This window comes from Centroberyx gerrardi, chromosome 19 (assembly GCF_048128805.1).
Source record: "Centroberyx gerrardi isolate f3 chromosome 19, fCenGer3.hap1.cur.20231027, whole genome shotgun sequence".
NCBI lineage: Eukaryota > Metazoa > Chordata > Actinopteri > Beryciformes > Berycidae > Centroberyx > Centroberyx gerrardi.
Genome location: NC_136015.1, coordinates 5,073,507 through 5,099,145, shown reverse-complemented (window position 1 = coordinate 5,099,145; position 25,639 = coordinate 5,073,507). Strand labels below are relative to the sequence as shown.

Genomic DNA, 25,639 nt, shown 5'->3' with positions numbered 1-25,639 from the left:
TATTGGCCTTTTATTAAAAATCAGATCTGGTCCACTCAGTGTGGTTCACCTCCATATGATGGATATGATGCAGCTTGATTGAAACATATTGTAGAATTGATCAATACTACACTGGTTTTCTATAGGAAGCCCTTAACCTGAATGGATTCCACACAAGTATGCAAGAATATATTATTGCTATTACTATTATTGCTTTTATTATTATCATTTTTATCATTATTAATATTAGTAGTAGTAGTAGTAGTAGTAGTAGTAGTGGTATCCAGGTTTCAATGGAGAGTTTTACTGTCCCATGATGCTGTTTCAGAGGCTTTTCCACACTAACAAGAATAAAATGCTGGTGGAAACACTGAATAATATTTTGTTTTTTGGGGGCATGAACATGGTCAAATTCAAAGATAGTGATTTTTGACACAAAATATTAGCCATCAATCATGAAATATCAGTATCATCTTAAAGCCACAATTTCAGCTGAACCTGAATAGTTTATCTTTTGGTCCTCATGTACAATTTTACAGTTAATCCACTGACGCTGCATGTCAGGGTTTGATAGGCCTGGTTTCTCTTTAAAAATCGACAACAGACCAGTTATGTTGATGCCTGGTATTTAAAATCCTTGGCAACTTTGGCGTCACGGGCAACTTGTTCTGCTCCGTTGCAACGCTCCTTCATTAGGACCAAAACGTCTCCTGCAGGTTCATTAGCACGCTGCGAGTGTTCCAGAGTCCCACAGCTATTCCAAGCCTCCTTCAGAGAAGAGAGATGGATTTCAAGTTAACACTTACAGGCACCGTAGGAATAACACACAGATTCATCTCATGTAACGTACGGGAAATAGCCTTGCGGTTCGCTCCCCATCCTTAAAAGAGTAACAGTTTGTATACTAAGTGGTCAGTCCTTGCAAGCCAGTGGATAATTATCTGCTGTGTATGGATCCAGAGGAAAGAGAGGCCATAATAGATGCTCAAAAGGGAACGGGAGGCTTTTATCTACTCAATGCACGGCTCATTATTCCATTTACCTCGGCGTGGCGTGAAGCACAGACAATGCTTCCTCGTTCAAATGTCACGCGGTGACTCATAATGTTTTGATTTGCCATATTATAACGGATATTCCTACGATTATCTACAGATACCTGACTAGAGATACAGAGTCCAAGAATTCACGGTGTAATTGAACAAATTAATTCCTTATCGTCCCAGAACAGACTATTTATTCATAAATCATTCATGATATCATTACTGCCTTTGAATGGCTGGAGTTGAGAGAAAAAACACAAATGCCCCCCCCCCCCTCCCCTGTTGCTTTGAACATCAACATGATAATCCAATGGGCGTTATTGATCTGTAACACTCTCAAGGAAAGGTCAGCCTCTCTGATGCGGCGGGTTAGTGGTGTCTTTGGGGTCGATGGATGTTTGACACCACATTAGAAGGGGGAGGGATTTCTTCAGCTGGCTCTGATCGGAGACGGTCTGTCCATTCAGACGGACAGCAGGACATCCATTTATGGATTCACTCATTTATTTTGCTCATTCAGCTGGGAGAGGAGGCCAAATCCCATTCATAACAGTTACTGTTAGTCCAGAAATGCAAGATTTTCATTGTTTTTGGCAGTTTCTAAGACAAAATTCACCCGTATTCGTCTCAAATCTGCATGGACAATAATCCTAGGCTATATCATTTCCATACAGGTTGACATAGAGCATATATCTTGGCATTTTAATTAGCGTGTGAAATGAAATGGTTACAAAGAGCAGGGCCTCTGTCTGCTGGTGGAAGCCAAAGGCCGCAACATTAAAGCAGCAGTAAGGGATTTAATGAGAAAATGGGTGTTTTTGTCTGTGATTCGCTGCATGTAAGCTGCATGGAGAACACATTACAAGCCCTGCATGGTGACATGCGGCACCTCGCTGACACATACACACACACACAGCTAAAACTTGCCCTGCTCATAAGGAGCTAAAATAGGCCTGCCTTCATGCAGCAATTAAATATGAAGAGGGCGCGATTATCCGACCATTTCGCTCCCCGATCTTATCGCCTCTCCCCTCTGGGACGAGGCTCACATTCATCTTCGGCGTTAACTATCAAGCCATGAGGAACACCTTCTCTTTCATGTGCAGTTCATTAGCGCTCCGGAGGACCGAAATAGATCTCTGGAAGCTAAAGAGGACTTTTAAAAAGGGAAGTTTTCAGTAAATCTATAATTAGAGGCGAACCACGGACAGTAATTACCTAATATTGTACAGAAGAACAGAGAGATGGCGTGAAATGAAAACAGAGCAGTGAAACTCAATTGTTGTTGTTTTGTTTTACCAAAGATAATGTATTCTTTTGAGTCGTTTGAACCAAAGCTTGTGCCTTGCAACCCATGCAAATGACTGTACTCACTTCATTAAGGCGCCTCTATTGAGCTGCCAGTAAAACTTTTGTCTTTATCTGATTCTGTGCTCTCATCTCGGCGGATGATTATCACGTTTACATCAATTAACCCATTAGTTCAAATGATGTGGAGCAAAAAAAACGAAAAGATGGAAGAAGGTTAAGGCATCGCTTTTCCCAGAATCCCTCAGCGTGCAGAGTCTTATGAGTCTGAGTCACGGTGACGGCGGTGTGGATCCACTTGGCTGGGTCAAGACTGACATTTTTCAGCAGCGACCAAGGCAGGCCGTTCCCCCCCTGATATTTTGTGCAATAACCTCTACATTGCCCACGCTGACAGTTGCAGCTGTGGTCTTCCTTCTCTCTTCTCCCATACAGCATTAATAACACTTGACATGCTCACTCGGGCACAGGCAACACACGCACACACACACACACACACACACACACACACACACACACACACACAGGCAGGCAGGGCTCGGCCTGGAAAAGCCAGCAGACTGTTCAGAGTGGACACTGTACTGCTAAAAAAGCAAGAGGAAGGAACTAGAGGAAAACAGTTAGTGCTTTTGAGAGCAACCAGCTCTATCAAGCACTAAAGTATATACTCAGTGGATTAGCTGACATTTCAAATGTTACACGAGGACGAACAGGTCATTTTCATTAGGGTTTGGCAGATATGTTTCTTTAAGGTCAGTACCTACATTGACATATCTTTTTAACTGAAGCTCAGGCGTTAATCAATATCTTTAACTTTGAATATTTTCTAGCAAAAAAACAAAAAACAAAAACAACTCACAGGTATTCAGTGTTTCTTGTCAGGGTGGAAAAGAAAAGCCTCTTAAACAGTATTTAGATCATGGGATACTAAAACTCTCCATTGAAGCCCAGGATAATAATGATAGTAACAATAAAACAGATTCATACATACTTGTGTGGAATCTGATCAAAATGTCTCATTAGAATCAAGTCAGGTTAGGGGCCTCCCATAGACAACCAGTGTATTGATGAATTCTACAATCATATCCATCATATCAAAAGTGGGTGACACTAACTGGCTGATATTTTTAATCAAGGGCCAGTATCACTGGTCTAACCCTAATATTCATATTCTGAATTTATTGTTCAATGGAAAGCATTTTCTTCTCAAAGTCATACAGTCAGTACTGTAATACCTATGACTATACTCTGTGACAGGGGTCTTCAATCCTGCTCCTCTGGGCCCAGAGTACTGCTGATGTTCTATCCTAGCAGCTAGTTCATTAGATCCACCTGGAGTCCCAGGTATAAGTCAGCCCCTGATTAGATGGCTACAATGAAAAGACACAACAGATGTGAATTCCTCTTGTAAAATAAAATGTAAAATATAATGTGATGTAAATGTAATATAATAATATAATATGATATAATATGATGTAAAGTTATATGTGTTCCCTAGTTCCTCTGCCTGCTTACCCTGGAAATGGTGCTGAGCTCAGCAAACACACAGCCCTAAACAGACCTGATCTAATCTACAACACAATATGTACAGAGGAAGGGAAGGCACCTGCCCTACAGTAATGTAAATGCAATGTGTATTATGGTTCATCCAGCTTGTGTGATGTGTTATTACTTCTTGTGTGCCATATCACCAAGGGTGGAAGTAGTGAATTACATTTCTTGTTACTGAGTAGACTTTAGTAGTTTCTGAAGTCAGGCAATATGCAGAATGCAGATTGGAATTTTAGTTCCGCAACCATTTCTCTGAGGCAGAGATGCTCTGGAGGCAGAAATAATCTCATTGGTTGAGTTAAACCTCAGTGGGCGGAGCCAAAGAACAACAGTTTAGTAAAGTTAGACTGAAGCCAGTGACAAAGGCAAGAGGTAAGAGAGGAGGTAATATTATGAATCATAGCGCTCTGCTACAAACTGAAAAAAATGCAGTCTAGCCATACTGAGTAAGCTAGCTAGCTAGCCTGCTGGCCTTCCAAGAACATGAATGCCATGGTCATGAATGAAAAAAAGAAGTCATTCCCATTAAACATTTTATTTATATTATGAGTTCTTTCTATGCCATTCAAGTAACTTTTTTGTTTTCCGTAACACAAGTTAGCGAAGTTGTGGTTCTTTGGCTCCGCCCATTGAGGTTCAAACCAACTAATCAGATTATTTCTGCCTCCAGAGCAGCTCTGCCTCCTAGAAATGTTTGTACATTTTGACTGAAGTATTGTACTTCTCTACATTGAACTGCATCTATTATAAGATACAAATCTTGCCATAAGAATTGTATCAGAAACTGGCGTAATTAAAAATTGCAGGAAACAATAAGTTAATTAGATGTAGCCTAATATTAAATGCTCAATACTTGCAGTATTATTGGTTTTATTATTGTATAATAATCATTTTACTGACTCAGAAACTCTATGACTCTCTGTTTTGCTACTTTTTCCACCTCTGCATATTACACAAACTGCGCTGTGTGACAAGCCTTCCTTCGTTTCTTTTCTTCAATCTCCAAAGCAGCCCGTGATTGCTCTAAGTACAGGCAGAGAGAGAGAAAGTAATTGTTATTTTAACAACAAGTCTGCCAGGCTGAGAGAAAAGCAACGGATAAAGAAGGACGTCTTTCCTTTCTCTCCTTTGTGAAAACCTTGATTACATGTAAGCCTTACTGGCTGCAGACTAACTGCGCTTCATTAGCTATCCATGATTAACACTGTGTGTAGGCTGATACTGTACGCTATTAGTTTGCTTAAGGGACAAAAAGTAAAGGTGTTTACAAAGCCACGTGTAGCGCTGGTGCAGGGACATGCAGCAGCCTGTACCAGCCAACTGAGAGAAGAGAAAATGAAAGGAAGAACAATGTTTCTGACTCATTTGTACGATAAGGAATGAAATATGTGAGTTTATTAAAAGTGGGCCGTGGGCGGCTGCTTGTCCTGTTGCTGAAATATAACTCTCTTGCCACCAGCTCTCAGAACAAGTGGATTTCCAGTGTCGGAATTACCATTCTGGCTTCATAATGAACTGCTTTCTTCACCCAGGCATGGTTTTCTCATTTATGAACCACAATAATGCTGCCTGTATAGTGAATGATGGATTTTTCTGGATTTTTTTTCTTTTTTTTTTTGCAACATTTGCTCTCAACAAATGCAGTTTTTGAAATGATCATTATTTCAGTGGAATCCAATGTTTCATGTAAATCAAAGAGGAGGTTGAGGTCAGAATGGAGTCCTGATCTTTGCAGAATTCCTAAAATCCCCAAAGCGGCGCAATACCCCTCTGCAGGATTTGTTCACTTGTCTTCACCCTGCCATAAAAAATCAGGTCTTGTTGAGACAGCCACAGTATGGCAGTTACACAATGTCATTGTTTATCAAGGACATATGAGAAATAGACAATGGACACAGTAGAGAAATCATGTTTTATGGGCGTATACAAACATCCACAGTTTCATCCTGTGTGGATATTCTTGTAATAGGATCTGGATGCCAGCTATGTAAAAAAGATCATTCACGATGATTGCTCTTGCTCTCTGAGCTGAGCATAAGTGAAACAAAATCCATCCAGGATTTACTAAAGGTCAGTGGAAGGAGAAGGAAACCAAGGTAATACACTTGTAGTCCTTGAATGTACAAGTGGTGATAACAGTATTCATCCTGCTACTATGAATTTCATTTTGAAACATGCTACAGTTCTGTTACTCAAATACAAAAATTCAAGCATATTTTAACCCTGAAAAACTGATGCTTGTGATATAGCTCTCCTTCATTGGATGTGACTCTTTTTGCCTCAACAGGGTGAGATATCCATTCATCTAATTCTCAAAAAAGACACAATTTGGAATTTATTTAATTTTGGAGCATTTTCACATATGATCTTAAAGAGTTTGAACTGTAGATGAAAAAAATAAGCTTCTTGAAACTTTTTTTGGCGAAATGCAAGACTGTTTTTACCCTGCTTACACACATCACAAACCTTTTACAGCTTCAAAATACATGTGAAAGTCTACCATAAGGTCCCTCATGCAGGGCCATCATCATTACAAACACGTTTCGCAGCTAAACTTTGTTCAAACCCACAGAACATTATTTAAAATTCTTGTCGAGATCCTAAGGTTTCCAAAGACACCAAATATCTCATGCTGAATTACAGGGAAATGTGTATAAAATGATGCACAAGACATCTGGATTTTTCCATTTGTTGTAATGGTGCAGCCATAAAAAATGGCTTCTTGGGTTTGAATATTTCACTCAGTATAAGCAGCAATAGCTCCAATGAAGCGTTGGAGCGAGCAGATACAGAATATTTATATGACATTGTCAGTATGGACAGCGTGGTAAAAGTATTTTTTAGAACTTTGAAGCGACTTAAGGGGAAATTTAAGGGGAAACTCAAGGGGTTAAAGCTCAGACATGTAATCTTCCGAATCCTATCCAATAAATCACTGTTAACAGAGCCAGAGGCGCCCTACTCTAATTAAAGATTGGGCCTTTACATTAAAAAATCCTTACAGATTGGCTTCTAATCCAGTGTGTCATCCATATTCTATTATTCACAAACTTGAATCGTGATCCCTTAAGATACGGCCTTCCTCTAGCATCGATAATAATGGGTACTATGATCAATGGCTGAAATTTTGTTATGGATTAATGGAAGTCGTGTTTGTGCAGTACAGTGGGGAGACCTTGGATGAGAAGCTGAAAGGCCTTGCAGTCTATTGAGCATGGGACCAGCGTGAAAAAAACCATGATTCGTGTTGGGGGGACGCTTGCTCTCGGCCCACAGTACAATGCATCGAGAAATATTTCCACCTGTGCTTTGTGAGGGAGTGTCGGACTTTTCAGACTTTCTTTCCCGGTGAATACCTGGCGGCTCACGGAGGCCGCCTGAATGTCCCGACGACAATGGCGCCGTGCGGCAGATCCAGAGCCTTGTGTCTTGTGAATATCTATGCAAAAGGGCATTGTTATTCTCACGAGAACACGGCATTGAAGAGGACAGGCCCGCGCCTCATCTCGCCTCTACGTAACAGGCGTATTCAGAGGAGGTGTGCATTTTCATACGAGCACAATGGATTCGACGGGAGAAGAAGCAGATGGCGGCGGCCTCTGGAGCGGCTCTCCTCCTCTCCCCTTGGCACGCTGCAATCTGTCAGGCAAATTATCCAAGGAGAGGACGAGGGAGATGTTCTCCAGTAGATACCCCACCACCAAAGGGCGTGCAATACCAAAGCTATTAGTCAATACGGGCTTTCCACGATCCGCAGAAGACAAGCTTATTTGGGTTAATTAGGCAGTGTTTACCGAGCTCCCCACTTCATAAGGAAAGTTAATTCCGCGGCTTGTCGATAGTGTTTTATCAGCTCTCCGTAATGACAAGACAAATGGCCAGCCGCGGAGTAAAGGATGAGACTGGAAGAATCCATGAAGGCACCCAGTCCACCGCTGTGTGTTCAGGGGTGTAGGTGGTAATCTTTACCTCGCCCCTTACAACCCATTACATTCATCTGACAACTGCCTGAGATGCCACAAAATCCATTTGCCACTGTCTGTTTTTGCTTAGTGTGAGCTGAATTGTTAAAGGTGCCGCATATCTTTTAACATCAATAAATCATTACCTCATTCATTTTGAGACATTAGTAAAAATGACTGTAAACAAACGAGACCATCACCGAGAAGACTGTCAGCCTCTACCAGTCTCTACAATGCATTTTACGTTGTGTGCCAGTGGGCCGGATTTGGAGGGAAATCTGCTGGATTGCTTTACGGCACAAAACAGGAAGAGGGCGCTGTTCTTCCAGAGCAAACGGAGGCGGAGCTAAAGCTTTCAGAGTTTCAATGGTAGATGGTGGAAGGAGTAAAAAGCCGATGGAAAAATCACTCCCAACATGTTTATTCTCTTCAGGGAGGGGGAGGGGGGGGGGGACAGGAGGCAACAGGGCTTATGGGAAATGTAGTCTTAATTTAGAGAAACACTAGCACTAACACTAGCACTGGTGTGAGATAGATCGAGGCTACCAGTCGTCTCCACCATGGTCTCATTTGTTTGTAATTATACCAAGGCATCATAATTAATTTGACAATGATATACTGATGTTTAAAAATGCCACACATCGCACCTTTAAATAACATTGTAACACATAGTGGAACAAATGTGGAAAAGCATCTTTTGACCTCGTCCCTGATAGCTTCAGCACATTATGAGAAGAGATTGGCTGCAGTGCTTGACTATAATTGTTGAGAGCAACATATTAGCTTTTGGAAGATCGTTATGAGGACTGCATACAGTACAATGCAGTGCAGTACTATACGCTGACATTTTTCTATCAGCTAATTGCACAAGGCATCATATAATGACTGTGATAATCATAATCACAAATATGATTACAGCCTCATAACATCATACGTGAATGTGCTGTCGTTATGAGCGTAATGGGCAATATAAAGCTGTGTAATAGTATCCAGCAGATGTTCAGGCTAAGAGACTGTGTTGGAAGGATTATTCTAAGCACATCTTGGAAAAGAATGAATGAAAAGTAATCGATTACTTATCACTCGTCCTGAGAGCCAAAAGTCATGTGTTACTCAGAAGCTGATCGTTTCTGCTTCCTTATTGATTAGGACTGAAAGTGCCATTGAGTATTTCACATTCATATGCCAGACATATGTAAATTGTCTTTGGTGCAGTATGTATTAGATACACATGGTTGACCTAAGCTCTGTCAAAACACACTGTTTCATGCAGATTTCAGTAGTGCTGTCTTTCAGAGGGACAAAATAGCTAATGGTGATAAAGTCAGAGAAACTAAAAGAGTCATCCTCTAACCTTGATGATCAAAGGTGGGCAAGTTCAATTTTGAGGGAGTCTATTATCATGAAGTGGGATTCCTTTCAAACACCTACAAGCAACAATGGTTTAGTTACTGTCATATTGTAAGCAGGTTTGTTAACTATTTAGAAGGACTTGCAGATAAGTGGTTTTCACTCACCATTCATTTGCACAAGCATAAAGAAATTGCTCTTCATTGTCTCCACAACCAAAACACTAGTGCAAATGCATTTTAGCTGGACTGACGTAATTCATGCGGAATGAGACAGGCTTCGTAAAAACCTGGAAATATCCCTCTGAGTAGTTTTCACACCCACTCAATCCCCAAGGGCTGCAGGACCGGCAAGAGTGCAGCTTTCACTTTTTTCATATTGTGAAAATCATTTTTTTCAAAATTTTAATGAATATAAGTTCATAGTAATACATTTCATGTTCGTATTTTTGAAGTCTTCCAGGATGGGAACGCAATTTCAGAGAAAACAGTTCATCAGATGACAAACTTGGAGAAAAGTTTCCATAAGAAAAGACTCCAGTGATTAAAGGACTATGGTCAGTTGGTTATTACTCAACTCTGCGAAGAGATCATAAACATCACTGGTTGTTGAAGAGCCTTGTTAATAATACAAGCATCAATCAATTACCACTGCTCTGCTCCTACTGGCAATTCATTCAAAACTGAACTGGACTGAGCTGACTATTTTACAGTATTTCTGGTTTGAGTTTGTATGTGACACATAAAGAAGAGGATTCCCTAATCCTCTACATGAAAAATGTATTTGAGTTCTGAGATTAATCTCAGAAATCTGAGATTAAAGTCAGAATTGTAAGAATGATGTCAGAATCTCCGAATTTTTAGTTTAAACTCAGAATTCTGACTTTATTGATTTAAACTCAGAATTCTGACTTTATTGTCAGAATTCTGACTTTAATCTCAGAATTCTGACTTTATTGATTTAAACTCAGAATTCTGACTTTATTGTCAGAATTCTGACTTTAACCTCAGAATTCTGACTTTATTGATTTAAACTCAGAATTCTGACTTTATTGATTTAAATTCAGAATTCTGACTTTAATCTCAGAATTCTGACTTTATTGATCTATTATGAAAAATAGATTTGAGTTCTGAGATTATTCTCAGAATTCTGAGAAAAAAGTCAGAATTCTGAGAATAAAGTCAGAACTCAAATCTATTTTTCACGTGGCCCTAATCCTCTTCCATAGACACATCAGATAAATGAAAACAATATCTCAATCATGGGCCACAGTCTGAAGCTGAAAAAGGAGCTTGCCCTGCATCTGTGTTCAACTGCAGCAGCACAACTGTGGCATGCATGGCAGCTCGTACCATCCTTGACCCCCTGCAGTCCCGCTATGTGGCTAAGTCAATAAACTACAGCACTGATCGTTCCTCACATAACTCTGTAAGTATTTCGCTTTGGTGAAAATTTAACGTCTGACCGCTTACGATCTCTGTCCTTTGAAGAATGCAGCCTACTTGTTGCGTACAAGTGCATCACATTTCACCATGACGTCAATGTCTGCCATGCACTGCCAGGGTTAGTACATATGGGGCAGGTATACTATCACCTGCTTTAGTCTCTGGCTCTTCTACATACTAGGGTTTGTACAGTATGGGTTTTTGAAGACATCCAGATAGCGATACCAGTATTTTTGGATGGAAGCTGCAGATATTCAATATCTTTAAATTTGTGACCTTTTCATGCTGAAAATATTACAAGGATTCAGTGTTTCCTGCAGATTTATATTCTTGTCAGGGTGGAAAACCCTCTGAAACAGCATTTAGACCATCATGGGACACTAAAACTCTCCATTGAAACTCATGCTACAGGTGATTTAGCAGCTATTTAAGGCAAGGTCACCCACCCTATGGGGGTATCTACTGGGGGCACCCTGGTGGTCTGTGGCATCCCAGGCTATTTTGACCTGTCTAATAAAGGCTAAAAGGGCCCATATTGGCCCTGTACATCAGTCTAACCCTACTACACACCATAGGAATGAAGGCCATCCAATAGAGGCCACAGAGAAAAAGAGGAGGTCTAATTTTAGAACCTGGCGATAAGCCGTGCTCCCTGGTGATATCAAAGGGAATACATGCTGACTCTGTTGCCATGGTGATCGTAATTCAGCTTGGATGTCTCCTAATTGGAGGGCAGGGATGTAAAAAAAAAAAAAAGAGGGAATAACATGAATCAAAGTCATCATCATTAATAGAAATCAAAAGCGAAGGCAGTGTTGATAGGTAGCGGGGTGTGGTGGGTCAAGCCATCGGCATCCGCTTAGATGGTTGAAAGACTGGAGTCACGACGCTGCTGCCAACATTCATCCACAGACTTCACATGTGCTTTAACACCTTTTCCTACTATGTGTGTATTAACTTTTTTCTCATGCTGTTTTCCATACAGGTGGGGAATCCCTCTGTTTATAATTCCCTGAATCAAAAAACACACATACAACTAGGTAGACAATCTTGAGTCGGACGGAGAGCGATGCCCAAGTCCTTAGGCCAAAAAATTTCCACCGCGCAGATACCGGGCTTTCCTTTCTAACCAGAAAAAAAAAAAAAAGCTTCTGGACTCTCATTTATCCTTGTCAGATTATTTCAAATTAAAAAATGAATGAATAATTGATTTATTCATTAGCTGAATGTGACATCCAGAAGAGTTAATAAAACGTAATCTCTAAAAATGGCCTTGAGAGAAAGACATTCCCCAGTGCTGCAATTCATCATCCGGGCCTCACTTTGCATCTGCTATTAAATTCAGTCGGGACGGTGCAACTATTCATCAATTGAAATAAAGAGCAAGAGGTCTGCGCTTGCCATACACACGAAACAAATGTTCCAATTTTCTAATAGAAATCCTTCAACTTCAGCTGTTTGGTGACATTTTGAATTGATGTGGTGCCCATAAGGCGTTATAAGGCATCATATATGTATTGTGACTCCATGATAATTAGAATCAGAGCATGATATATTAAACACAACGCGCAAAAAATGTAGGAGGTTGAATACTTTATGGAGCCACTGTATAGTTAATGAAATTATATTAAATTGAATGTAATTTTTTCTGATGTTTGCCTGATGATTATATTGGAAAAAAGAAGTTTATCTATGCTTCTAATGGGATTATAATCCACATCATAATGCACTTTAAGTATTTTTTCATTAAATTGTTGTTCACTGCCTCCAAAAGTCTGCATGGGCCAATTTAAACACACATATAGTTGGAAGCATCAGCATCTGCAGGGAATACAAAGAGGATATAAGAGTCTCCAAATTGCCCCTCCATGTCCCCACATAGTCGTTACACGTCTCCCCCAGAGAGCCACGCAATAACTCAGTGTCTCTTCCCCCATAAAGAGCGGCACAATAATTGTTGTTCATACTTTGACAGAGGGCAACAGTTGGTAATCTGTCCTTTTCCCTCGGGGGGGATTGTTTACCCCCGTTACTCTCATTTCAACCCTGAGATAATGGCATTTTGTCCCCAATTATCCCTCTCTCTTACTCAGCCCGGCGCTCTGCTGATCCCGTGTTGTTTTCTCAACTAGAGCCCCGCTGCAGTCAAGGGCCAAACGAGGCCAAAGCAACAGAAAAACAAACAGGAGGAGTCTACAGGTTGAGAGGCCTTGGTTTGCCATCCAGATCACAAAAGACACTACTGTAAGTCTCCATTAAGATGTTATGGAAGTCAGCTGTCGACGCCTAGCACGTATTTCTTCTTTGCAAAGGAATCTCCTAAGCATTTGGAGCCCTGGAGAAAAATACTTCTGTTGGATATAGGAAGTTAACAGCATGTGATTTATGGTTATCTGCTTATTACAGTGATTCATATCACCCTCTCCCTTCTTCTTCTCTCTATTCACTCTCCTTCCTCTAAAAAGCTGTCTCTCTCTCTCCTTAGCTCGTATTCTATTTCTTCTCCCAGCACTTCGCTCTTATATGATCGCTCTATGGTAACAGGAATATTAGAAGGGCGCTGAAGCCCTGACCTTTGACCTCCATTGTTGCTTGTAATTATTGGTTGAAGCTTATTCTGCTGTTGCACTCATTGTAAGTCACTTTGGATGAGAGTGTCAGCTAAATGGCAAATGTAATGTAAATGTACAAGAGGCCAACATGCAGGACTCGCTGTGAGCCAGCGCCACCTGCTGTTGTCAAGTACCACACACACACACACACACACACACGTTTTATATACACAAGCTTAATGTAATGATGACAAAAAAATAAATAAACCAGTGTTTCACATTGGTTAGAGCAGTGATGGTTGAGCAAGAGTAACCCTTTAAATTACAGGCCATTATTTACATAGTAATGACTGGAAATAACTAAGTAATATCCAAGTAAAATAGAGGTAATAACTCATTATAGCATTACAATGACTGGTAACTACTGAGTAATACACAAGTAGACTTAGTATGGAGTACGTCTGAAACCTATGTGAATATTGTACATAGTCAGTACTGGTTTGTCTTTTCTAAAATATTAATAGAATATATAATGTATTACTTTATGTATTCTACATTATAGGCAAATGAAAACCTAATGAAATGTTTCTGCACAGGTGTCGTCACTTTCTGTAATGAACGGAAGATAAATCAATGCAGACAGTGTGTTTCTTCCTTTTTGAACTAGTTTATCATTCGCCTCCAGCTCCTTTCTAAGTTTTCAAAAGTGTGGTAGTGGCTCTTATCTAATACAATCAGATAAGTGCTGAATAAATGCTGAATAAAAGCACCATTTTTTAACTTGTATATTACTCAGTAATTACCAGTCATTCTAATGCTAGAACTAGTTATTATATTTATTTTCCTTCGACATTAGTTATTTCCGTTCATTACTGTATAATTAACGGCCTGTAATTTAAAGGGTTATCCCAACATTAAAATGATCATTTTGAACATATTATGACAATGTAACTTTACAAAGGTATAGGGACTGTGTGTCAAATATATATTTATTTTCCTCTGATACTCAGTATCTTTAAATTTGACAATTTTCATGCCAGAAAATACTAATCACATTAGAATCAATTCAGGTTAAAGTCTTCCCATAGACAACCAGTGTAGTATTGATCAATTCTACAATAAATATGTAATCAAACAAACTGCATCATATCCATCATATCAGAGGTGGACCACTCTGACTGGACCAGATCTGATTTTGTATAAAAAGTCAGTATCGGCCCCATATATCAGTCTTTTCAAGCGGTTTCATCAGACGCTGGCAAGACACAACGAGGCGTTGGTGCCTCCAAATCCAAACGAGTTAGTGAGGGCCACCCGTCGGCCCTGAGTCTGCCACGGCTGGGCTGCACAGGGAACGTAATTCAGGTCAAACTCGGGATCGGTGCGGTCCAGGTTGAGGGTGGGGGGCAGGACTCCGTGGTAGCAGGCCAGGGCGGTGAAGGCTGCCTCCAGGGCTCCCGCCGCCCCCAGCAGGTGCCCCGTGGCTCCCTTGGTGGAGGAGACAGCCAGGCTCCGGGCGTGCTGCCTGAATAGCCTCTTGACAGCCGCATTTTCCGCCGCGTCGCCCAAAGGCGTGGAGGTGGCGTGAGCGTTCACGTACGTCACGTCTGCCGGAGACACGGCGGCATCTCTGAGCGCTGCTGCCATGCACCTTAGAGACAATGGTAAGACACAACAATGTGAAAAAATGATAGGAAAGATTGGATTCAAACATGCATCTTGAGGTGATAACGTGTGAATTAGGGTTAGACTGATATATGGGGCTGATATTGGCCTTTTATTAAAAATCAGATATCAGTCAGTCAGTGTGGCTCACCTCTGATATGATGCAGTTTGATTGATTACATATATATTGTAGAATTGATCAATACTACATTGGTTCTTTATGGGAAGAACATTAACCTGAATTGTTTCTAATGAGACATTTTGATCAGATTCCACACAAGGATGCATGAATACATCATTATTATGATCCTAGGTTTCAATGGAGAGTTTTAGTGCCCCATGATGTTCTAAATGCTGAATACTTGTAACTTTTTTGGCATGAAAATGGTCATACTGGATCAAAAAGACAGAGTGAATAACCTGAATGCTCCATCTCCGTCAGCAGTGGGTGCGGTGATGTGGCTGGCGTCCCCTGAGAGTCCGTAGCCCAGAACCTCTGCGTAGATCCTGGCTCCCCGCTTCACCGCATGCTCCATTTCCTCCAGCAGGACCACTGCCGCTCCCTCCCCCATCACAAAGCCCCCTCTCTCTGGGTGAAAGGGTCTGGATGCCAGCTTGGGGTTGTCATTCCACTTGGTGGCCAGGGCCCGCGCCCTGGCAAAGCCGGCTATCGACAGAGGCCCCACACAGGACTCTGTTCCCCCTGCAACCATGGCGACCGCATCACCGTGGGCGATGAACCTGGCAGCGTCACCCAGGGCGTGGGCCCCTGTGGTGCAGGCTGTGGACACGGCGTGGTTGGGACCCTTCAGTTTGTGCTTTATGCTGATGTGCCCGGCAGCCATGTTGACGAGGATATGAGGCACGAAGAATGGACTGACTTTGTTGTAGCCCTTGTTTTGGAAGGCAGTAGCGGTGCGAGCGATCTCGTCCAGTGACACCATGCCCATGCCTACAGCCACACCTGTAGTGAGCTGCTCCTCTGGGGTTTTGGGGTACCACCCAGAGTCCTCCAGAGCCAGCTGAGCAGCTCCCAGGGCCATCACCGTAGCTGGTGACATGCTGCTGATCTCCCCACGAGAGGCGAACCTCTCCTCCTTGAACTGACCCTCCTCATCCCCTCTGGGCACCACCGCTGCCACCTTACAGGGAACAGTCTTGTATTCTTCAGAGTCCAGAGCAATAATCCCACTTTGGCCCCTGATCAGACGGTCCCAGGGCAGAGCAGTGCCTGTGCCCAGAGGACAGACAAGACCTATGCCAGTTATCACAACCCTCCTCCCAGGCTGTCCAGAGCTGTGGTGTCTGTGCGAGTCCTGGTTTGGACAAACACAAGCACTCTTCTTAAGAAGCGCTCTGATGTTCTGGCGTCTCAGCTGGAGTTTAGTCCAGCGTGATAATGATAAAGAGGACATGCTGATGCCTTGATGCCTCTGTCAAGTTTGAGCTAGCTAGCTTGTAGCTGTAGCCAGTCCTCTCCTCTCAATGACGAAGGTATACGTTTACAAGGCAACACTGAAAAATATTCCACATAAAACTGACTTTGAGTTTGTTACTTACTCAGGAGAATAACTACTACAGAATTAGCTGTCAACGGTGAACATATGCATACAAGCAGGAAACAATTTCACATGCATCCCCAACGACTAGCCACTGCTAACAGTATCTAACGTTAGGTAGTATTTGTGAACGCCTGATTTGTTTTACCTTCTTAAGCAAGCTAAAGTAAATTGATCTGCTACCACAACGAGAAAACAGACAGTAACTGAATGCTTTACGAAGTCAGATTTTTAGTAAAACACAATTACACAGCGACAATATTTTTGAGAGCGACAAACAATTATTCAGGCTTTATTGGGTCAGCTATATGCAGGACCCACAGCTTAGTTAGTAGCCAGTAGCTTTAGCTAACCGTACTCAGCATCAAAACGCTAAAGGACTGAGTTTGTGTTAGAAAAACATGGCTGCATTGCCGGGGGTCTCAACATTGTGTGAGAATTCAAATGAAGTCTTCTTAGACGTCGCCAAGCTGTTACTTACATACGCCGACAACATTTTAAGGTAATATTACAGTACTGAACGCAGTAGCGGTGCGTCAGTTGAGATGTTGAGCAATGCAATGCAACGTTGAGACTACATTAAATACAAAGACAGTAGTAACTTATTTACAATCAGTTACTTTAGCTCCGATACTGCTGTTCTCTCTTGAGTGCAGAGAACGTTATGCCAAACCCAATTCAATAATCTGGCAATTTAATGTGGCCTTGCTTATGAGCACACACATACCCGGAAGATCCTGACCTAAAACCAACCTTCAGGGCTTCAGGGTGTTCTGGTAAATTCGGCATACAAGTGTTCCACTAAGCGACACCTTAAAACTGAGAATTGGTTCACACTGCTTGCTACCGCCGAACTGTCCCTGTCACAGGACACATGTATGGGTCAAAAAGAAACTACAAAACCCTTCACAGTCCGGTGACAGGGCTAGCTACTGCCCTCCACGGCGTATATTGGTGGAAAAAGATTGTGGGAACAGGCGGACCAATTCGAAAACTTCAAACGCTAATGAAATAAGTGCTGCTTAGTGTATGGGATGTATGCCGAATTGAAGAGTGGCTTCTAACGATTTATAAACGATCTCAAGTCATGTCCTATCTGGTATATACGTTTGCCGAAGAGCAGGGCCGATTGTTCAATGCGGTTTCGCTCTAGGTCTGTGCAAGACGAGACAGAACGACACATACCGGGGCTAGATGTAGTTAAAGGACAGTCATTGCCATCAGTTCCTCTTACTTTAAGAATGTATTACGCGGCCTCATATGATGTTATTTCTCAACAGGTATCCAAATGAGGAAAAGTACAGATCTATCCGTATAGGCAACCCCACATTCTCCACCAAACTGCTGCCCATCAAAGGTGCAGTGGAATGTCTCTTCGAGATGGGGTTTGAGGAGGTACTGTAGCTACACTTTACATCTCACATGAGACAGAAAGTAGTGTGTTCACATCCAGAGTGATTTAATTTCAGTTCCAGGGTAAAGAAGAAGTCCATATCGAAAGGGAATGCACATCCTCATAATGCTGCAGTTCATAGTTTTACTTCATATGTTGTTAATACATTGGAATTGTCAGTTTGTTATGTTTATATACCCCCATTTGCTATTTTCTTATTTATGTTCCGCCTTTCTTTTACTACATCATGTTTTTCCAATAATTGTGATACCTTGGTATAAGTACCATTAAATAAATGAGACCATGGTTGAGAGATTGGTAGTGGAATTAACTCATGTCCAGGGTCTCATGTCAGTGGTATTGTTAGTGCCATAAACCATCTGCCCTGTTCCTGCTTTGTGCTGTAAAGCAATCCAGCAGATTTCCTGCCAAATCTGACCCAGTGGCACAAAGTGTAAAATGCAGCATAGAGGCCGGTAGAGGCTGCCAATCTTCTCAGTGACGGTCTCGTTTGTTTACAAAGTCAGAAAACATCAATGCACCTCTTCTCAGGCTGAAACCCACCTGGTGTTCCCCAAGTCTGCATCAGTGGAGCAGCTGAAGCTCGTCAGGGAATCCATTGCAGCAGAGCGGGACCAGAGGCTCCGTGGAGGGCAGCCCGTCCAGCCTCCTCAGACAACCACCGCCACTGCCACCGCCACCGCCACCGCCACCGCCACCGCCACCGCCACCGCCTCAGCTTCAGCACAGGAAAGCCCTGCTACCTCCAGCCAGCCAGCGACACCAGCTCCACCACCAGCCTCATCCTTGGTAAAGATGTTATCACTGATTTGGATGGGAGAGACTGTGTATTAACCAGTATTTTATTATTCACCCAACAGGGAGGTCATAGTTTAACCACCTTCTTATTTACCACTACATCACTGCATAATATCTGTATCTGTCTGCCATTTTAAATGCAGATCTAGTGTATTGTTGCGCTGCCACTTCTCTTTATTTCTCTTGGCTCTCTTATATTAAAGTTTGGATGATTTCCCCTTGTGTCTGTCAGGAACACAGCATGAGCTTCTTTGTGACGCTGCAGTCCAACTTCCAGCACGTGATGCTGTATGAAAACCCCGAGCTGCAGCAGAAGGCCAGGCTCCACATCCCTCACCAGGACCTGTCCTCTGCTGCCGAACACAAGCTACAGCAGGCCAAAGAGGCTGACCCAGGTACAGCCACATTCCACCATTCATTCATAAGAATCAAGTAAAATATCTTCATTGCATTATTAATTGCATTGTTCTTTGGAGCAGTGTCTCAGTGGAATTAACTCATGTCCAGGGTATTCATGATCTGAAGTGGTGGAATGAATTTGTTTTGCTGTTTTTAGAAAGCAAACTTGGAAAGGAGGACGTCCTGGTGCTGGAGCTGCTCCGCTGGTTCAAACAGGACTTCTTCTCCTGGGTGGACAGGCTGCCCTGCAGCCGCTGCGGAGGCAAGACCCAGAACGCTGGCTCTGTGAGCCCCACCACCGATGACCTCCGCTGGGGAGCCCAGCGAGTGGAGAACCACTACTGTCAGACCTGCAAGCTCTCCACTAGATTCCCAAGGTGTGTGTGTGTGTGTGTGTGTGTGTGTGTGTGTGTGTGTGTGTGTGTGTGTTTGTGTTTTAGGGATGGGACAATATATCGAAATGTATGTATGTATGTATGTATGTATGTATGTATGTATGTATCGCAATACGAAAATATGACAATACGTATCGTGGGGCAGAAAAATGAATCACGTTATTAGCTACATTATCTAAATTATATTATTTGCACTTTGTAATGACATTTTTAAATTGTTGTTTACATTCTAGCGAGCCAATGCCATTGCTAGTAAGATTTGTGGCTCAGAAATAAACATAATTCTGCGCATACTTTGTTGTCAGTCTGGTACAAGGAGAGAAAGAGATTGCTCCCTCAACAATGAATATGAGTAGGAGTGCTAATTTGTGTTCATGTGTTTCCATTCTCTCTTCAGGTACAACAATCCAGAGAAACTGCTGGAAACCAGGAGGGGGCGCTGTGGGGAGTGGGCCAACTGTTTCACCCTGTGCTGCCGAGCCCTCGGCCTCGACGCCAGGTACATCTGGGACAGCACAGGTACGGACACGGAGGACAGATGTGGGTCTTGAATTGATAATTTGGTTGCCTGTGCTGAATAAATAGGAAAAGCAGTATCTTATTACCAAAACCTCATTTGGACAAATTCAGAAATCTTAAAAGTATCTAGGGTTAGACCGATATATTATTTTGCTGCTACATTGGACTGATATTGGCCTTTTATTAAAAATAACATATATGTTAGTCAATGTCATCCACCTCTGATATGATGGAGGTTCCTCCCTGACCACAGCTAGTGAATATGATTATTATGATGATGATGATGATTATTGTTATTATGTCAGATGTCTGACCAGAGAAATCTTTCCAGTGTGGTGTGGCAGGGTTTTCCTTCGTGCTAAGCCACCTAAAACAATTTAATTAGTCTGGGTTTCAATGGAGGGTTTTAGTGTCCCATGATATTGATGCTGTTTTAGAGGCTTTTCCACCCTGCTAAGATTAAAAGTTTGGGGGAAAACACTTAAATATTTGTAATTATTTTAAATTTTGGCATGAAAATGGTGAAATTTGAAGATATTGACTAGCGGCACAAAATATCAGCTGTTGACAGCTTCAATCCAAACATATCGGTATCGGCCTTCAAACACCCATATGGATCATATTCAGTCTAACCTCAACAATATCATCTAGTGTATGAAGAGTGTATCCAAGGCTGTGTGAAAGTGAAATCCTGCTCTCTGTGCTGTTCCAGACCACGTGTGGACGGAGGTTTACTCGGCCTCCCAGCGCCGCTGGCTACACTGTGACTCATGTGAGAATGCCTGTGATAAGCCTCTGCTGTATGAGGTTGGCTGGGGGAAGAAACTGGCCTATGTTCTGGCTTTCTCCAAGGACCAGGTGAGGGAAAGGCACACTGCTGCCCTGCATTAGGTGGATAAGTACAGATTTCACCAAAGAATGTTGTGCAGTGGTTAAACAGTTAAGATGTTGTCCCTCATGAAAGTTGTGGAACAATTCAAATACATTTTGTAGGGCCATTGACATTGACGGATAGTTTTTTCTCTTTGGCATTTGGGGCGGGTGTGGGAGAAATGACTGATTATTAACATTTTTAATTTTTACCTGTAATTGTAGCGCCCCTTGGACCAGTTACTGTAATTTTGAAAAATGCAGGAAGACAGCGGTGAGACTTCCCCAAGTTTTCATCAAAATCCCTATCAGTGGTGTCTGGTGTCACATGTATCTGCCGATTTGATCATGAGGGACAATCAAAATTTAGTGCACACAGTAAACAATAGATATGTATTCACAAAAAACAGTTGTCTGTTTAGGCATGAGTTTCCTTCCAGGGTCAGACAGACAGTCGGTGCACTACAGCTCAAACCCAGCTTGTGTTTTCACGCCGCAGGTGGTGGATGTGACCTGGAGGTATTCCTGCAAACATCCGGACATCCTGACGAGACGCACCACGGTCCAAGAGGCCTGGCTGCTGCGCACCATCAACAGGCTCAATGCCGCGGTATGTCTTAGCCTTTTCACCCCCCCCCGCAAATAAGAGCAATGTGTGTGGTGAGGATGATGTAAACATGCTCCCTCTGACTCTTGCTGCGCTGAAGAGGCAGCAGTCACTGAGCCCGGACAGGAAGAAGGAGCTGACGGAGAGGCTGCTCGTCGAGCTGGTGGAGTTCATTTCCCCCAAGAAGCCGAAAGCAGGCGAGCTGGGCGGACGCAACTCTGGATCCCTGGCTTGGAGGAGAGCGAGGGGGGAGACGGGGGGCGCTGACGCAGGGACTTCCCCACAGGTACAGAATACCACCTATGGAGCTACGGTAGAGCTTGCATCTCTCTGTAGCATGGCTTTAGTATTATACTCCATTGGATCCTTTTTTTAGCTGTGGCTACACATGCTACTTTTTCTACCACCAATATAGAAATTACACAAAAGCATTCAAATCCATTTATGTTATGTTTTGCTGTGCTGTGCATCAGCACTAGGGTTTGACCATTATGCATAAGGCTGGTACTGATATTTTTCTATTTTGTGCCAATATTCAAAATCTTTAAATTGGACCATTTTCATGCCAAAAATTCCAAATATTCAGTGTTTTCCCCCATAATGATATTCTTGTCAGGGTGGAAAAGCCTCTGAAACAATATTTAGACGATCATGGGACACTAAAACTCTCCATTGAAATGCATAATTATGATGATGGCAATAAAACCTATTCATGCATGGAATCAGATCAAAATGTTGCATCAGAATCAATTCAGGTTAAGTTTTTCCCATAGACAACCAGTGTAGTGTTGATCAATTCTACCATAAATATGTGATCAATCAAACTGCATCATATCCATCATGTCAGAGGTGACAGTGACATATCTGATTTTTAATAAAAAGCCCAGTATCGGTCTACTGAAGGAGCATGTATCTTTTTTCTATTTTGTTCCCAGGTTGCAGGTTATGTGTTCATTCCTACTGAGAGAGAGAAGAGTGAGCGGTTACTCCATGTGCGATACAGCGCCAGCAAGGACCAGTACTGTCGGGTGTCCAACAGCTGCGAGGCCGTCCAGGGCTGGGACCAGTGTGTGTGGAGCAAGGACTCCGTCTTCAGGAAGGTGGAGAACGACTGGCAGATGGTTCGTTTACTACATCCCATATTATTCAATTTTCATGATGACTTCGGTCAACAAAGCTGGAAGGAGGTCATGTTTTCGCCTGCTCGTCTTCTTGTTAGTATTACATTAGTAATAGTAATTGTAATAATATAGCTCTGAATTAATTATAAAGTAAATAAGAAATAAAGTAAATAAAATAGACATGGATTTGTCACATTTTGGTTGAAAAAAATTATGTAAAATAACATGGATTGGAATTGTGCTTTTTTCATTGGACTGTTTTGACAACTATGAAATTATCATAAAAAGGAAAACTTGATTAAACCAACCCAATATATGATACAAAGTTGATATAAAATGAAAGAGTAACCCCTCAATTTTGCCATTCATTTAAATTGGGTTAGGCTGATTTATGTTTTTTTATTGATGTTTTAATGCATTCAGCCAGTCTCCCCTATAAGGCTCTGAAACAAACATGCTGACAATATTAAGAAAATGCGTGTACCTCAATCTGATATGATGCAGTGCAGGCATCATCTTCTTCCTCGGCAGCGTTAACATACGCTGCAGCTGTGGCGACAGCTGGCTGCTGACATGCCCTGTCAACAGGATGTGATGATAGAGGGAAGTGCCTCCCAGAGCTGTTGCAGTTTATAGCCCTGTGTCGCCTTAGTTCCCCGCCTGTCACTGGCCCTTTGTGACGCTTCACTAACACTTCTGACCGACTGTCACTCAAAACCAAGGGGGAGAGTTTAGGGGCCGTAATGGGACGGGGGGTGAGGGTGCATTCCAGATGTGTCCGAATGTCTGACTTCCTGGTAGTCCGATTTTTGAAACTGCAATAATGAGACAACTGCAATTAAGTGAGATCTCAAATTGTATTCATTAAACATCTATACAAATAGAGGGAAATTTTAATTCTTATAATTAGGCATGGGACAGTATGCTTACCTCACGATATGATTTGATATGCAATATGGGGTTCACGATTCGATACAATACAACCATGATACATACAATTCAATGACAACAAAGTATAACAGAATTATGTTTATTTCTGAGCCACACATCTTCTCAGCATTGGCTTGCTAGAATGTAAACCACAATTTAAAAATGTCATTACAAAGTGACAATATAATATAATTTGAATGGAGAGCTTGATGGTCAAGCGTCTCATTTGTGATTACTACAGCAGAATAAAATGGAGCTAATATCACGATTCATTTTTCTGCCCCACGATGCGTATCATCACATTTTTGTATTGCGATATATTGAATTTCGATATATTGTCCCATCCCTACTTATAATAGAATATATTAATATTCTCTTTATAGTCCAAATTAGTCAGTAATTACAAAGTAGTTAAAGACACTGTACCAAAATACAGCTGTATTCCCAACTATAAGCAAAATAAGTGTGATGAAGTGTATTTGTTGATGTGTTCAGGTGTACATAGCTCGGACAGAAGGCTCCTCTTCAGGAAGAATCAGCTGGAAGTTTGACTTTGCTCCAGCGGGAATGAAGATGAAGGCCGTCTCTGTCATGGCCCAGAGCCAGACCTTTCACTCTGGGACAGTCTGCTGGCGCTTGCGGTCGGGCCAGAAAACGACAGAGTTCTCTGGAGGTACGATTACGTAATAGTGTGAGAGATTGTGATCAAAATACTACTGTGTAAATGTGAACAACGCTATAACATTCTTCAACTGTCAGGAGAAGCTATGGAATTGCATAACGTTATTATTTATTCTAAGATTAGATGAAACTTTAATGATCCCTGTGGGGCATTGGGCTGTTGCAGCAGCAAAATAGTAGGAAAAGAATACAGAAAAGAAAATATAATATTAATAAGAATATAGCAAATGGGGGTGTATTAGACACAACTGATAGTTCCAACATGTATAAAATATGTTTTATATAGAAATTGTATGAATGATGCAAAATGAAGTAGAACAGAGACAAAAAAGGGATTATTAGAATATTGCTTGATTGCTGACTCATTCTTATAAATGACAAATTCATAATTAGAAAATATTTCAAAATGGACAACCCTTATTTGTATGTTAGGTGATTCTTTCCCATGTTTGAACCCTCAGATGGGAGGATGCAGCCGTTCCCGAGTCTTTCCGGCTCTTCAGAGTTCGTCATCGAGGCAGAACTTGGCAGTGGGGACGGCGAGTCATCATGGCAACACTCTCAGCTGTTCAGGCAGAGTTTGAAGGAGACGGAGGAATCCTCATTTGAAATCCTCGTCGACCTAGAAGATGCTTGATGGTTGTTTTAGTCATCAAGAGTAGGCCGAGTAATTCTCTTTCACCGCCAAGTGCTCTGAAGGTCAGGGCTAATTGGGCGGACGATCGCTTCGGCTCTGCGTTTGATGTATGATAAAGAACTCAGTGCAATAATTAAGTTTGTTTGAATTCTTCTGGAATTGTAATTACCAGTGGTAAATGATGCATGGCCTAATGGTAGGTGAATGCAGATCTGTATTTTGTACCCGAGATGTTGTTGTCTGTGTTCTCATACATTTTCCAAAACTTTGATTTGACTAGGGGCCAAATGATCTGAAAGCACAATGTATGAGACATGCAATATAAATGATATCTGTAAAGAGTGTAACCTACATAAAGCCATAGAGTTCTTGTGAGAGCGTCCATATTTGTGAAGCATGAAGACGTTTTATTTTCCACACAGGGAACCAGGGCTGATACCCAGGCCAGCTCAGATTGTAGCTGCCCTCTTGTTACTAATGAGGTGAGAAAAACTGTATATAACTGTATTAACCGTTACACTACAGGACTACGGTATAGCAGTTGCCACACCTTGCCATACCCAGTTGACACCCATGTGTTTAATTATAAATAGATGAAATTAATGTTGGTGTGATGGAAAGGTTGAATGTTAATAAAGATATGGTATAATAAAGATATTTTTCTGCAGTTTTGTGGTTGATAACAATTTAAACCTATGGTCACATAATGCAGCACATTATACAGTGTCTGTCTCTGTGGATCACTGCCAACACCTAGCGGTTACAAACTGTAAGTACACCACAGGTTGACTTTTTTTTTCTATTGGTCGAAGTACCGGTGCCTTTCAAAGCAAGCACCCGATTGGTTGACTTATCTG

General features: G+C 41.9%; 2 protein-coding genes across 2 annotated transcripts; one reads left to right on the top strand and one right to left on the bottom strand.

Moving 5' to 3' along the window:
* Positions 1 to 13,547: 13,547 nt before the first annotated feature.
* On the bottom strand, positions 13,548 to 16,451 carry oxsm (3-oxoacyl-ACP synthase, mitochondrial). Its single transcript, XM_071907569.2, has 2 exons — positions 15,273 to 16,451; positions 13,548 to 14,838 (listed from the first exon to the last, which is right to left on the bottom strand). The coding sequence occupies exons 1-2, from the start codon at positions 16,265 to 16,267 to the stop codon at positions 14,436 to 14,438; spliced, it is 1,398 nt and encodes a 465-aa protein (XP_071763670.1). The 5' UTR covers positions 16,268 to 16,451; the 3' UTR covers positions 13,548 to 14,435.
* Positions 16,452 to 16,727: 276 nt separating this feature from the next.
* Positions 16,728 to 25,430, top strand: ngly1 (N-glycanase 1). The gene is made up of 12 exons (XM_071907554.2): positions 16,728 to 16,913; positions 17,692 to 17,806; positions 18,357 to 18,614; positions 18,856 to 19,018; positions 19,180 to 19,399; positions 19,815 to 19,936; positions 20,649 to 20,794; positions 21,306 to 21,416; positions 21,514 to 21,699; positions 22,349 to 22,534; positions 23,960 to 24,137; positions 24,607 to 25,430. The coding sequence occupies exons 1-12, from the start codon at positions 16,813 to 16,815 to the stop codon at positions 24,780 to 24,782; spliced, it is 1,962 nt and encodes a 653-aa protein (XP_071763655.2). The 5' UTR covers positions 16,728 to 16,812; the 3' UTR covers positions 24,783 to 25,430.
* Positions 25,431 to 25,639: the final 209 nt, after the last annotated feature.